General features: G+C 43.7%; 1 protein-coding gene across 2 annotated transcripts in view; it reads right to left on the reverse strand.

Moving 5' to 3' along the window:
* BIRC7 (baculoviral IAP repeat containing 7) overlaps positions 1–13,723 on the reverse strand; it is a 34,420-nt gene extending 20,697 nt beyond the window's left edge. Inside the window, exons 1-4 of one of the 2 annotated variants that reach the window (XM_070744452.1) lie at positions 13,597–13,723; positions 8,480–9,300; positions 5,667–5,766; positions 3,765–3,870 (exon numbers count right to left, since the gene is read on the reverse strand). In XM_070744452.1, coding sequence (XP_070600553.1) covers positions 3,765–3,870; positions 5,667–5,766; positions 8,480–9,119 — 846 coding nt within the window. In that variant the 5' untranslated portion in view covers positions 9,120–9,300; positions 13,597–13,723. The remainder of the gene's footprint in view (positions 1–3,764; positions 3,871–5,666; positions 5,767–8,479; positions 9,301–13,596) is intronic. The other variant, XM_070744453.1, reaches the window with a different exon arrangement.
* Positions 13,724–15,696: the final 1,973 nt, after the last annotated feature.

Genomic DNA, 15,696 nt, shown 5'->3' on the forward strand with positions numbered 1-15,696 from the left:
GAACCCGCCCAGAATGTTAGTCAACCAGTCTGAAATGCCCTAAGTGGGAGGGCAGCCTCGGCAACCCAAATAACAATTAAGAAGAGATCTGAACATGACAAATATTCCTAATGTTCCTAATATCTTTCACCTTCATGTTAGAAACATAGAAAATTGACTGCAGAAAAAGACCTCATGGTCCATCTAGTCTGCCCTTATACTATTTCCTGTATTTTATCTTACAATGGATCTATGTTTATCCCAGGCATGTTTAAATTCAGTTCCTGTGGATTTACCAACCACGTCTGCTGGAAGTTTGTTCCAAGCATCTACTACTCTTTCAGTCAAATAATATTTTCTCACGTTGCTTCTGATCTTTTCCCCAACTAACTTCAGATTGTGTCCCCTTGTTCTTGTGTTCACTTTCCTATTAAAAACACTTCCCTCCTGAACCTTATTTAACCCTTTAACATATTTAAATGTTTCAATCATATCCCCCCTTTCCCCTTCTGTCCCCCAGACTATACAGATTGAGTTCATGAAGTCTTTCCTGATATGTTTTAATGCTTAAGACCTTCCACCATTCTTGTAGCCCGTCTTTGGACCCGTTCAATTTTGTCAATACTTTTTTGTAGGTGAGGTCTCCAGAACTGAACTGAATGTTGCAGCTGCTTAGAGTAAAAAATAAAATAAATAAATAAAGCAGGCCTAGCATTGGACCAGATTGTGTCTATGGCTGTCATAAAGTCATAAAGTCATGAACCCCTGAATCATATGAGACATGAATCCAGTACATCAGTGGTTCTTAACCTTTCTAATGCCATGACCCCTTAATACAGTTCCTCATGTTGTGGTGACCCCCAACCATAAGTCTAGTGCCAATTCTCCCAACAGAGCATTAAACTGGGGGAGGGACCCTCCTGCTGTAAACACCTGATTGGTCGGATTGTAGAAATATGTTCCAAGGCGCCAGAGTAGAAGCTTTAGTTCCTAACAGCAGTGAAGGGCAGCTGCCCAGACGGGGGGTGGGATGCTGTCCGAGTAGTGGAAATGGAGCTGTGCGGGTACCTCCAGTTGACCAGCGGCCGGGGTGAGATTTACTTCCTGCATATGTGCAGGAAGTGAAATCTCGCACGAGGATGCGCACGACTAAAATTTCGATGGTTTTTGGCATTTTTTTGCCTCTGCAAAATCTTATGGTTGCACATACCCTCGTGCGAGGTTTTGCTTCCTGCCCAAGAAGCAAATCATGCGCCCGACCCCCACCCGTGCAAACGCGACCACCACCCACTCATGCCCACTGCCCACCCAGAGGCGTCCTGGCGTACAAAGGTAAGTGCAGCCTTTCACTGTCTAACACCATGGGAAAATTGTCTTAGGCAACCCCTGAGAAATGGTCATTTGACCCACAAAGGGGTCCCGACCCCCAGGCTGAGAACCACTGTAGCACAGTGGTACCTCTACTTACGAACGCCTCTACTGATGAACTTTTCGAGATACGAACCCGGTGTTTAAGATTTTTTTTTACCTCTACTTATGAACCATTTTCACCTTAAGAACCCGAGCCACCGCTGCTGGGATGCCCTGCCTCCAGACTTCTCTTGCCAGCCAGAGCGCCTGTCCTTGCGCTGCTGGGATTTTCCTGAGCCTCCCCTCTCTGGAAATCCCCACCTCCAGACTTCCGATGCCAACCGAAGCCCCTGTTCTTTTGCTGCAGGGATTCCCCTCGCTGGGATTCAAAGCGGTGCCGGCAAAAATGAAGGGAACCCCAGCAAGGGGAGGCTCAGGAGAATCCCAGCAGTGCAAGAATGGGTGCTTTGGGTGGCAATGGAAGTTGGGAGATGGGGATTCCCAGCGAGGGGAGGCTCGGGGAAATCCCAGCAGCAAAATAACAGGCACTTCGGCTGGCAACGAAGTCCAGAGGTGGGAATTCCGAGTGGCGCAAGGCAAAAGGGGTGACTTTTGGGGATGGATTTGCATGCATTATTTGCTTTTACATATATTTCTGACAGTCTCAAAATGGGCAGTCAGGCAGTAGGGAAAGCAAGTAGGATGCTTGGCTGCATAGCTAGAGGTATAACAAGCAGGAAGAGGGAGATTATGATCCCGCTATATAGAGTGCTGGTGAGACCACATTTGGAATACTGTGTTCAGTTCTGGAGACCTCACCTACAAAAAGATATTGACAAAATTGAACGGGTCCAAAGACGGGCTACAAGAATGGTGGAAGGTCTTAAGCATAAAACGTATCAGGAAAGACTGAATGAACTCAATCTGTATAGTCTGGAGGACAGAAGGAAAAGGGGGGACATGATCGAAACATTTAAATATGTTAAAGGGTTAAATAAGGTCCAGGAGGGAAGTGTTTTTAATAGGAAAGTGAACACAAGAACAAGGGGACACAATCTGAAGTTAATTGAGGGAAAGATCAAAAGCAACATGAGAAAATATTATTTTACTGAAAGAGTAGTAGATCCTTGGAACAAACTTCCAGCAGACGTGGTAGATAAATCCACAGTAACTGAATTTAAACATGCTTGGGATAAACATAGATCCATCCTAAGATAAAATACAGAAAATAGTATAAGGGCAGACTAGATGGACCATGAGGTCTTTTTCTGCCGTCAGACGTCTATGTTTCTATGTTTCTATGATTCCTATGGGGAAAATTGTTTCTTCTTACGAACTTTTCTACTTACGAACCTGGTCTCGGAACGAATTAAGTTTGTAAGTAGAGGTACCACTGTACCCAGTACTATCAGTCTTAGGGAATTCCACTGTCAGATAACTGATGGATTCAAGCAGTGCAGAAAAGAGGACATAACAGCAGCCACTCACCGACTTGTTCCCTGGAATGCAAGTTTAACCCTACACCCAGTTAGCTGCACTGTAAAGTTTCCAAAACTTCCTAGTGCAGTGTTTCCCAACCTTGGCAACTTGAAGAGATCTGGACTTCAACTCCCAGAATTCCCCAGCCAGCATTCGCTGGCTGGGGAATTCTGGGAGTTGAAGTCCAAATATCTTCAAGTTGCCAAGGTTGGGAAACACTGTCCTAGAGGACAAACTGCCACCCCAGCCCTGGTGCCAAACTCAAAACCCAGTTTGAATATATCTCCGAAAGGAAGGAACCCCCCCGCCATCAGCCCAAACAAGGGTTTGATATACAACATGCCAAGACAGCCACTTTACCCACAATAAGATAAAAGAGCCCCTGTTAGACATATGCAGACATTTTAACAGCATAGAAACATAGAAACATAGAAGTCTGACAGCAGAAAAAGACCTCCTGGTCCATCTAGTCTGCCCTTATACTATTTTCTGTATTTTATCTTAGGATGGATATGTGTTTATCCCAGGCATGTTTAAATTCAGTTACTGTGGATTTATCTACCACGTCTGCTGGAAGTTTGTTCCAAGGATCTACTACTCTTTCAGTAAAATAATATTTTCTCATGTTGCTTTTGATCTTTCCCCCAACTAGCCTCAGATTGTGTCCCCTTGTTCTTGTGTTCACTTTCCTTTTAAAAACACTTCCCTCCTGGACCTTGTTTAACCCTTTAACATATTTAAATGTTTCGATCATGTCCCCCCTTTTTCTTCTGTCCTCCAGACTATACAGATTGAGTTCATTCAGTCTTTCCTGATACGTTTTATGCTTAAGACCTTCCACCATTCTTGTAGCCCGTCTTTGGACCCGTTCAATTTTGTCAATATCTTTTTGTAGGTGAGGTCTCTATCGGGTACTGCTTAAGCTAGAATCATACAGCAGAGGCATGCGTACTCACCAACATTACGTTCGATTGTTGAATGTGGTTTATGAAATCTCTCCCTCTGGACTGGAGCAGAAATGAACATCTGTGGAAATTGGGGTAAGATGGGTAAGGAGGAAGACTGAAACAAGGTTTGTTGTAAATATTGCTTGTTACTAGGTATCAAATTGCAACAGAAGGATATTAAAAAGTTGTCTTCCATTGGATCTGTCTAGGCCAGTGATGGCGAACCTTTTTTTCCCTCTGGCGCCGAAAGAGCATGCACGCATGCTATCGCACATGCACGCATGCTATCGCACATGCACGCATGCTATCGCACATGCACACATGCTATTGCGCATGCACACATGCCCACACCCATAATTCAATGCCTGGGGACGGCAAAAACAGCTTCCCCTACCCCGTGGAGGCCCTCTGGAGGCTGGAAATGGCCTGTTTCCCAACTTCTGGTGGGCCCAGTAGACGTGTTTCGCCCTCCAAAGGCTTCCATGGAGCCAGGGGAAGGTAAAAACGCCCCCTCATCCCCCTGGAGGCTCTCTGGAAGCCAAAAACACCCTCCCAGAGCCTCTGTGTGAGCCAAAAATCAGCTAGCCAGCACACATGCATATTGGAGCTGAGCTAGGGCAACAGCTCGCTTGCCAGCAGATATGGCTCCATGTGCCACCTGTGTCATAGGTTTGCTATCACTGGTCTATGCCGTCCAGGTCAGGGTTGTCCCAAAGGTGCTTTCCCAAAAGGTAATTGGACTTTGGTGTTTTTTTTCTCTTAAAAATGTTTTGCTTCTCATTTAAGAAGCTTCTTCAGTTCTAACTGAATGGGGCAGAAGGGCCATGGCTGACACAATCCTTCAATCCAAGGAGATAATGTTTTTTATCCCTATTATCAGTTACATCCAAGTGATAATTTAAACCTCAGGTTTGGAAACGTCTGTCCACGCCAGTTCCTACAAGATATGGAGGATGGAAAAAACATACCATATTTTTCGGAGTATAAGACACACTTTTTTCCACCCTGAAAATTTGGGTGCATCTTATATTCCAAATGTAGCTTTTTCGAAGCTTCCCCCCCCCCCCCCAGCCCTAACTAGGTGCTAACAATCTTTCCAGCTTCCTACTCCCTCTGAATAAGTTTTTTTTTTCCCCATCCCTAAGTCTTTGCTTCAAATCTTTGAAGTTAGTTGGGGGAAAGATCAAAAGCAACATGAGAAAATATTATTTCACTGAAAGAGTAGTAGATGCTTGGAACAAACTTCCAGCAGACGTGGTTGGTAAATCCACAGTCACTGAATTTAAAACATGCCTGGGATAAACATAGATCCATCCTAAGATAAAATACAGGAAATAGTATAAGGGCAGACTAGATCAGTGTTTCCCAACCTTGGCAATTTGAAGATATCTGGACTTCAACTCCCAGAATTCCCCAGACAGCGTTCGCTGGCTGAGGAATTCTGGGAGTTGAAGTCCTAATATCTTAAAGTTGCCAAGGTTGGGAAACACTGGACTAGATGGACCATGAGGTCTTTTTCTGACATCAATCTTCTATGTTTCTATGTTTGTAGGCTTGCTTTCATTCCTATTCCCTCTGAAAAAAGGTTTTTTCAGCCCTAAGTGCGGTGCTAATGATCTTCCTGGCTTGCAGCAATTTTTTTTATTCCTACTCCTTCTGAAGCAGTTTTTCCTGCCCTAAGTATTTGCAGGCTTCTTTTCATTTCTACTCGCTTTGAAAAAGGCTTTTTTCAGCTCTTTAATATATAAAATAATGTGCTGAAGCTGAACAGACTAAGGATGCTAGCCAGATGGATACCTGGTAGGTAGATCCCCCCCCCCCCTATTTCCCTCTACAAAAACTAAGCTGCGTCTTATACTTCAGTGTGTTTTATACTCCAAAAAATATGACAGGTACATCATAATGTATCACCTTGGAAACCACCTGGCGTGCTCTATCCAGGGATCATCTCCTTGTTCCCAGTTCCTCAGTGCTCCATCACAGTAGAAACAACGCACATAATCTTGTTGGTCTGAAAGCATCCATGACAAAAGATCATGTTGGTCAAGAGAAACAAACAAACACACACACACACACACACAAAATCATTGCCAGATTTTTGAAGATGCCAGACCCCCCCCCCCCCCCCCCATTCAGAATTAAAACTATGGCAGGGATCAATTACTACCTTCACTGCTACAGCTTTTGGCCTTTTAAAAAAAATATAAATCTTCATTAAACAAAAAATAACACCATATACATGTGTCTACATGTACAGATCACGAAAAAGAAATTTGAACGTGAGGAATATGGGGACAAATACAAATACAGTGGTACCTCTACTTAAGAACTTAATTCGTTCCGTGACCAGGTCCTTAAGTAGAAACGTTCTTAAGTAGAAGCAATTGTTCCCATTGGAATCAATGTAAAAACAAATAATGCGTGCAAACTCATTAGGAAAGAAATAAAAACTCAGAATTTGGGTGGGAGGAGGAGGAGGAGGAAGAGGAAGAGGAGAAGGACAGTTGCTGCCCAGAGCGAAGGGAGCATTTTTTTTCTCTGGGCGGTGGCAAAGGTTTATTCCCTCTCCAAGCACCCAGAGAAAGGAAAATGCTTTGTTCGCTCTGGACTGCCAAAGCCTCCTTAAGTGCCACCGAAAGGCTCCTCTGGCAGCCCAGAAAAGCCCAAGATGGCCGGGATTAAAGGGGGAATGGCAGGAAACTGGCCAGGCCTTCATGCCGCTCTCAAATTTCCTGGGAAATTTTTCCAGGCTCGGGTTCTTAAGTAGAAAATGGTTCTTAAGTAGAGGCAAAAAAAATCTTGAGCACCTGGTTCTTATCTAGAAAAGTTCTTAAGTAGAGGCATTCTTATGTAGAGGTACCACTGTATATACTTTTGCATTAAGCCTCTTTCATAATGGGTAGTTAATGTCTCAGTTAAATAAAAAGAGAAGAACAACACATTGATAAAATAATGTGAGTCCTTAGCCTCTTTTAGGCATGAAAGCCAACCAGGTGACTTTGTACGAATTATTCTTAACCCAATCAAACTTCACAGGATTGTTGCGGGGAAAATAGGAGACAGGAACATTAGCTCTGCCTCTCTGAGTTATACAAAATTTGGCGATTAAGGCATCAGGCTTTTTAATGGAACATCTTTACTTTAAGTCTCCATTGGAACTTCCAAGGGTGTTTCAACTTCCTAAGTAGTCACGAAAGCCCAGCTGGGTGACTTTTGGCCAGTCCCTCTTTCAACCCAACCCACCTCACTGGGTTGTTGTTGTGGCGAAAAGAGGAGAAACTTGTTTTAGGATATATTCACCACCTTGAGGTACAAGGGTCACCCAGAAAGTAATGCACCACATTTTTTTCCTCAGCCTACAGTAATGGTACGAATGCAAAACTTTAGATATATATTATTTGATTTGTCAGGAGTGTGTGTGTGTGTAAATTTTGTGTTTCTTCAGACAGATTTATTATTTTATTATTTTATTTATTGGATTTGTATGCCGCCCCTCTCCGTAGACTCGGGGCGGCTAACAACAATGATAAAAACAGCATATGACAATCCAATAATAAAACAACTAAAACCCCTTATTATAAAACCAAACATAGACACAGACATACCATGCATAACTTGTAATGGCCTAGGGGGAAGGAATGTCTCAACTCCCCCATGCCTGGCGGTATAAATGAGTCTTAAGTAGTTTACGAAAGACAGGGAGGGTGGGGGCAATTCTAATCTCCGGGGGGAGTTGGTTCCAGAGGGCCGGGGCCGCCACAGAGAAGGCTCTTCCCCTGGGGCCCGCCAAACAACATTGTTTAGTCGACAGGACCCGGAGAAGGCCAACTCTGTGGGACCTTATCGGTCGCTGGGATTCGTGCGGTAGCAGGCGGTTCTGGAGGTAGTCTGGTCCAAAGCCATGTAGGGCTTTAAAAGTCATGACCAAAACTTTGAATTGTGACCGGAAACTGATCGGCAGCCAATGCAAGCCACGGAGATAGCGTAGCTGCAGCATTGTTTCGAAATGGTGTCTGTAAGTGACATAGGTTACAAGCAGCGTGTCATCATTGAATTTCTCACTGCGGAGAAAGAAACTGTTGGGCACATTCACAAGCCTTTGTGTACAGTTTATGGAGAATCTGCAGTCGACAGAAGTACGGTTAGTCGCTGGGCACAGAGGCCATTAGGAGACGGTTCAGCAGAGCTCCAAGGCTTCGTGACCAGAACATGGAGTGGTACCGACAGGGCATACACGCCCTTGTGTCTCGCTGGAGGAAGGCCATAGAATGCGATGGAGATTACATGTAAAAATATGGAATGTAGAAGAAACATAATTCTTTCTTGTGTGTAAGTTTCATTGTATTCAATAAATAATTGTTGAAGGAAAAAAATGGGGTGCATTACTTTATGGGCGACCCTCGTATTTATAAAGATGGGGTACAAATTTAAACATATGTTTAAAACAGAAATAAATACAAAATGAAATATATATACCACCAGTTTCAAGAGCTGCTCCCAGGCTTTCAGAAATAACATAAGCTGTAGATCAGTGTTTCCCAACCTTGGCAACTTGAAGATATTTGGACTTCAACTCCCAGAATTCCCCAGCCAGCATTAGCTGGCTGGGGAATTCTGGGAGTTGAAGTCCAAATATCTTCAAATTGCCAAGGTTGGGAAACACTGCTGTAGATGAACGTAGATGGAACTTGGGTCATACCCAGCAAAATGAAATTCTCACATACCTGCATAGAAGAAGCCAGCTCTGGCCAACAACTCGGGTGACACTGGAGAATCAGGTGGCCAATTCACAAACGACACCAACCGATCTCCTTCCGTCTCCATATAGGGGTATTCCGGCTGACCACCTGCAGGGTTCTCCTCCACATTTAAACTTTGAAGCATGCCGAGAAATTGGCCATCTACACAATCCTGGTGTCCTTCGCTCCAAGGCATCTCCGGGCAATCTCTTACAATTTTGTACCGGACATACAGACACGACGGGAAGAATTTCTTGTGCTCTACCAGAGGATCCTCTCCAGCTTCCCAACTGTACAACAGCCCACCACAGCAGAAACACTGGACGGTGTCAGCAGGACCGACGAAATAGAAACCGGCAGCTGCCAAATCTGTTGGGGACACAGGGACGCCCTCTGGCCAGTGGCGAAAGCTCTGGAGACGCTTCACCTCTGACTTCATGAAGTACCTTGGCATAGGGGTCCACTGACTCTCCTCTGAAGATGAGCTGCTTCCCTCATCCTGGGTTTCCTCTGGAGAAAAGCTATCTCTCATTTCCCAGCTTCTGGACAGGAGATTAGTCAAAACATCGGTAACAAGCTGGTCATCCAACGCGCTCAAATGATTTGACACCGCAGCAGCCTGCATTTCTAAACCCTCCCCGACGCTACTGACTGTAAATTCTGGAAAACTCTGAACTCAGAGGCCAAACAGACTCCTGAACAGCAGGTGGAGGGGAGGAAAAAAAAAAGGATGCTGGGTTTTCTAGAGTGTGCCGATTTGTTGGGGTTGGGACAATGATTGCCTTTCTGTCCAGTTCTTCTTGGGTCTGGAGAGGGAAGGAATAAAAAGTGAAGCTTTGAAATAAAACTCAAAAGAGTTTCAAGCCTAAAACCAGTTTTCTGGGTGGGCTTTATTTGGAGACAATCGTCGTCTCCAAAACTTGCAGGACGACCATTCAAAAAGGACATGTTTTTAACTTTTATATTCTTTGTGTACTGCTAGGCGGGGGGGTAAGGACAGTTACTTGGTGACTCATTTTCTGAGTAATCATGCTTAGTGGGTATTCCATTTACAAAAGCATGAAATACACAGAACAGTTTAGAACAGTGATGGCAAACCTTTTTATTCTTGGGGTGCCAAAACAGCCTTCCTGGGGAAGGCGAAAACAGTTTTCCCCACCTGCCGGAGGCCCTCTGGAGCCTGGAAATGGTCTGTTTCCCAACTTCTGGTGGGCCCAGTAGGCTCATGTTTTTGGTTTTATTGGATTTGTATGCCACCCCTCTCCGTAGACTCGGGGCAGCTAACAACAGTAGTAAACAGCATATGGGGAAGAGCCTTCTCTGTGGCGGCCTCGACTCTCTGGAACCAACTCCCCCCAGAGATTAGAACTGCCCCTACTCTCCTTGCCTTTCGTAAGCTCCTTAAAACCCACCTTTGTCGTCAGGCATGGGGGAACTGAGACATCTCCCCCGGGCATATACAATGTATGCATGGTATGTTTGTATGTATGTTTGCTTAGTAAATGGGTTTTTTTAAATATTTTAAATTACAATTTAGATTTGTCATGAATTGTTGTATTCTGCCGTGAGCCACCCCGAGTCTGCGGAGAGGGGCGGCATACAAATCTAAATAATTAATAAATAAATGAATGAATGAATGAATGAATAAATAAATATGACAATCCAATATAAACAGTTAAAAAACCCCTATTGTAAAACCAACATACACACAGACATACCATGCATAAAATTGTAAAGGCCTAGGGGGAAAGAGTATCTCAATTCCCCCATGCCTGGTGGCAGAGGTGGGTTTTAAGAAGCTTACGAAAGGCAAGGAGGGTGGGAGCAATTCTAATCTCTGGGGGGACTTGGTTCCAGGGGGTCGGGGCCACCACAGAGAAGGCTCTTCCCCTAGGTCCTGCCAAGCGACATTGTTTAGTTGACGGGACCCGGAGAAGACCCACTCTGTGGGACCTAACTGGTCGCTGGGATTCGTGCAGCAGAAGGCGGTCCCTGAGACCTGCTCAAGCTCCTAAGGCTTCCCTGGAGTCAGGGGTGGGTAAAAACGCTTCCCCCACCCCCCAGAGGCTCTCTGGAAGCCAAAAACGCCCTTCCAGAGCCTCTGCGTGACCCAAAAATCAGGTGGCCAGCAGACATATGAACGTTGGAGCTGAGCTAGGGCAACAGCTTGCAGCAGCAGATATGACTCCACGTGCCATCTGTGGCACCCATGCCATAGGTTTGCCATCACTGGTTTAGAAAGTATTTTCATTGAATATTTCAGCTCCAATTCCATACCAAAAAAGGTTGGGGCACAGAACGTAGCAGAAAGCCAGCGGCATATTGAAGAGAGTTCAGGGCATATTGAAGACTTAGCTTGCTGCTATGTTCTGTGCCCGAAGTCTCTTCAATATGCCCCTGGATTCCTGCTACGTTCTGTGCCCGAATTCTCTTCAATATGCCCCTGGATTCCTGCTATGTTTTGTGCCCAAACTCTCTTCAATATGCCCCTGGATTCCTGCTATGTTCTGAGCCTGAAGTCTCTTCAATATGCCCCTGGATTCCTGCTATGTTCTGTGCCCAAACTCTCTTCAATATGCCCCTGGATTCCTGCTATGTTCTGTGCCTGAAGTCTCTTCAATATGCCCCTGGATTCCTGCTATGTTCTGTGCCCGAACTCTCTTCAACATGCCCCTGGATTCCTGCTACGTTCTGTGCCTGAACTCTCTTCAATATGCCCCTGGATTCCTGCTACGTTCTGTGCCCGAACTCTCTTCAATATGCCCCTGGATTCCTGCTACGTTCTGTGCCCGAACTCTCTTCAATATGCCCCTGGATTCCTGCTACGTTCTGTGCCCGAACTCTCTTCAATATGCCCCTGGATTCCTGCTACGTTCTGTGCCTGAACTCTCTTCAATATGCCCCTTGCCTGCTGCTACGTTCTGTGCCTGATCTCGCTTCCAAAGTAACCTCTTGCCTTTCACTTCCTCCGGTCGCCCCTTTCTTTTTTTAAAGCCTTAAAGTTTTGGGTTTTCCTAATTGGTTTTCACGCATTATTCGCTTTTACATTGATTCCTATGGGAAACATTGTTTCATCTTATGAACTTTTCACCTTACGAACCTGGTCATGGAACGAATTAAGTTCGTAAGACGAGGTATCACTGTATTTAATTATATGTATATAGAGAGTCTTCATAGAGGGGTGGCATATAAATTCAATCAATTAATTAATTGATTGATTAAATGCCATATGTGTACATACATATTACACACAGGCACACAAAAATATACATTATCTACTATATAAGGTGTGTGCATGTACACACATGCACACACAGCTCTACTAAAATTATACCCATTCAACCTCATTTACTGTGATAGGAAAAACACACCCAGAGCCCAGAATGGGGGAAAAAAATCAATTTTTTTTTACCGGTTCTGTGTACCTGACTGTACTCGTAGGAGCCCATCACTGCTCCAGACCACCACTACTACCAGCAGTGGTATGAACCCACCACTGCTGGTAGTTGAAAAAAAAAGGCCCAAATGGGCAAACCAGAAGTGCGTTTTCCAAACTTCCAGTTTTTCATTGGGGGAAATTTTTTTTTTGTCTCTGGGGCTTCAAGGAATCTTCTTTGAAACATCCAGGGAATGAAATGGCTTTCCCAAGACCAAAAACCAGCTGCCCAGTGTGCGCATGTGTGCTGGAGCTGAAACATGGAAAAGTCTCACATGCCCTCCAATATGGCACGCATGCCATAGGTTCACCAACAAGGGTTTATGCTACGCAAATAATGACTTCACCTATAACAGAAACTTAGCTTACCATCTCTAATGGAAATAATACGGTCCCTTTTTCAAGTACAGTGATACCTTGTCTTACAAACTTAATTGGTTCCGGGACGAGGTTCTTAAGGTGAAAAGTTTGTAAGACGAAACAATGTTTCCCATAGGAATCAATGGAAAAGCGATTAATGCGTGCAAGCCCAAAATTCACCCCTTTTGCCAGCCGAAGCGCCCGTTTTTGCACTGCTGGGATTCCCCTGAGGCTCCCCTCCATGGGAAACCCCACCTCTGGACTTCTGTGTTTTTGTGATGCTGCAGGGGAATCCCAGCATCGCAAAAATGGGTGCTTCACTGGCAATGGAAGTCTGGAGGTGGGGTTTCCCAGCGACGGGAGCATCAGTGAAATCGCAGCATCACAAAAACACCAAAGTCCTCGAAACCCCATCTCTGGACCTCTTTGTTTTTGCAATGCTGCGATTTCACTGAGGCTCCCCTCGCTGGGAAGCACCCCCTCTGGACTTCCGTTGCCAGAGAAGCGCCTGTTTTTGTGCTGCTGGGATTCCCCTGTTGGGATTCCCCTGCAGCAACACAAAAACACAGAAGTCCGGAGGTGGGGTTTCCCATGGAGGGGAGCCTCTGGGAAATCCCAGCAGTACAAAAACGGGTGCTTTGCTGGCAACAGAAGTCCGGAGGCGGGGCATCCCAGCAGCGGCGGTGGGTTTGTAAGGTGAAAATAGTTTGTAAGAAGAGGCAAAAAAACTTAAACCCCGGGTTTGTATCTTGAAAAGTTTGTATGACGAGGCGTTTGTAAGACGAGGTATCACTGTACTGATTAATTTTCAAGCTTTTATTTTCAATTTATCAAACCCCATGATAGTTTCATAGTGAAGCACAAATATCAGTTAGTACCAATAGATAAATAAATCTGAAAACCCTTTAAAAAATAGAACCTGGAATATTCTTTCCACCACCTACTCAAAACACAGCAGGCTGCCACATGTGCTGCAACAAGCCATAGCTTGTGGTTTATCAGGAAAACCACAATTTACAGTAGAGGAATTGTAATGTATGCTTATTTCACTGAACTCTCAAGTCTAGCGTGCTTTGGCTTAAAAGTTTGCTCGTCTTATGAACCAAAGTTAAGCTCATTGTACAAAGCCAGCCAATTTTGTCTTGTGAGACAAACTGCATTGTAGCACAAGCTGTAAATTACATCCAGGAAAAAGCCATGTGGAAGCTAACTATGTAGCAGCCTATGGAACAAGCCCAGCTACACCTCAATCTTAAAACCAACAACACAAATACATTCGGAACACAGTTATTATTCTTGCACTTACCTAAGTGGAACTGAGCATACAAAAAAAATCCCCTCCTTCTGCCACAAACTAGAGATTCAACTAGAACGCTGCCTTCTGGGCTGACTTAAAATTCCTAACCCCACCCTGGTAATTACTTAACTTGTGTAACCAATGAGCCATTTAAAGCTGCAACCACTTTTCAGCCTGATTTATGGATATAAACTTTCATGGTGTGGTTTAGAGGTTAGAGTAATCACATATCTACCTTAATTCTGCCATGGAAATTTAGTGGGTTGGCTATGCTGTTTTAATCTTGCTTATCTCAATGTAGTGGCTCTGAAATGGTCCTAGTGGGAAGGGGAAACAGATTAAAACGTCATGTTAAATCATCCCCATTATTTCTATAGCTGAATTATTACTCCAAAAATTGATCTTTCATTTGCAAAATGTTGAATTCAGTTCCATTTTCCAGTCAAATGCCAACACTCAATATAAGTGAGGGAATAGCAACAAAATGACAGTAAAGGACAGGGGATCTCAGCCACTAAAGACTGACAAACTCAAGGAGCATTTTGTTATCCTTTGGCCAAATAATTCATGATATCAAGTCAGGGGCCAAACATATTGTTATATGTGTTCGGGTTGCCAAGGTTGGGAAACACTGAATTAGGGGACTGGAGACTATTAGGTCCCACAGAGTTGGCCTTCTCTGGGTCCCGTCGACTAAACAATGTCGTTTGGCGGGACCCAGGGGAAGAGCCTTCTCTGTGGTGGCCTCAACCCTCTGGAACCAGCTGCCCCCAGAGATTAGGATTGCCCCCACCCTCCTTTCCTTTTGTAAACTCCTTAAAACCCACCTCTGCCGTCAGGCATGGGGGAACTGAGATATCTCCCCTTGCCTATGCAGTTTTATGTATGGTATGTTGTATGTATGATTTTTAAACAATGGGTTTTTTTAGACTTTTAACGTTAGATTTATTATTATAGACTTTTAATATTAGATTTGTCATTGTATACTGTTTTTATCACTGTTGTGAGCCTCCCCAAGTCTGCGGAGGGGGCGGCATACAAATCTAATTAATAATAATAATAATAATAATAATAATAATAATAATAATAATAATAATAATAATAGACATTTATCTTTGTCCTGGGTATTTGTGCATAATTAAAGCATTTTGTCCAAGTGCTACTTGGTCCAAGAGGCTAGTGTTTTGCAGCATAAAATTGATTTTGACCCAAAGGAGAGAGTACAAAATAATTATTTTCAGGACCCTTTTATAAACTACATCACTAGTATTTGCCTATTAAATAATATTAAAAAGAAGACTACAGCTATGCCTTGCCTTTGACTGAAAAGTCTATCTGGCTCAAATCTCAGAACATTGGCAGCTGTTCATAACTTTCTTTCCATAAGTATGGGTTAAGTACAAAAATGTCAAGGATTTTTTTTCTCCTATTAGAATGCTTCCTTAAATATTTGCTGATGTTTTTCTACACTGGCTGATTTGCTCAGGTCACACATTGATAAGAGAAAGCCAGGTTGTAATAAAGTAATACAGGAAGTCTTCGACTTACAACCAAAGTTGACCCCAAAATTTCCATTGCTAAGCAAGACAGGTGAGTTTTACCCCATTTTATGACCTTTCTTGCCAGGGTTAAGTGAATCACTGCAGTTTTTAAGTTAGTAACATGATTATAAAGTGAATCTGGCTTCCCCATTGATTTTGTCAGGTTGAGAAGGTGGTCACATGACCCCAGGATGCTCCAACCATCATAAATACAGTACTTGCCATTTGCTAGGCGTCCACATTTTGATCATGTGACCACAGGGATGCTGAAACAGTCATAGGAAAAACTATTATAAGTTACTGGCTTTAGTGCAATTATAACTTTGAACAGTCACTTAATGAATGGTTCGTAGTTGAGGACTATCTGTACTCTATTGGGGGGAAAGAGTTTCATGTAATATAGGATTACTATATCTGGGCTACAAGAATCCAGACAAAGAAATGATAGCAATGAGATATAAGCTTTTTAAGCTTTTTATTATCAGTTAAATAGTATTCTGGATCTTTGGAGCCTGATATGAGAAGACCTTTTAACCCACCAGAATGTAATAAGCCTTTTTATTAATTA

Source organism: Erythrolamprus reginae, chromosome 3, assembly GCF_031021105.1.
Source record: "Erythrolamprus reginae isolate rEryReg1 chromosome 3, rEryReg1.hap1, whole genome shotgun sequence".
Taxonomy (NCBI): domain Eukaryota; kingdom Metazoa; phylum Chordata; class Lepidosauria; order Squamata; family Dipsadidae; genus Erythrolamprus; species Erythrolamprus reginae.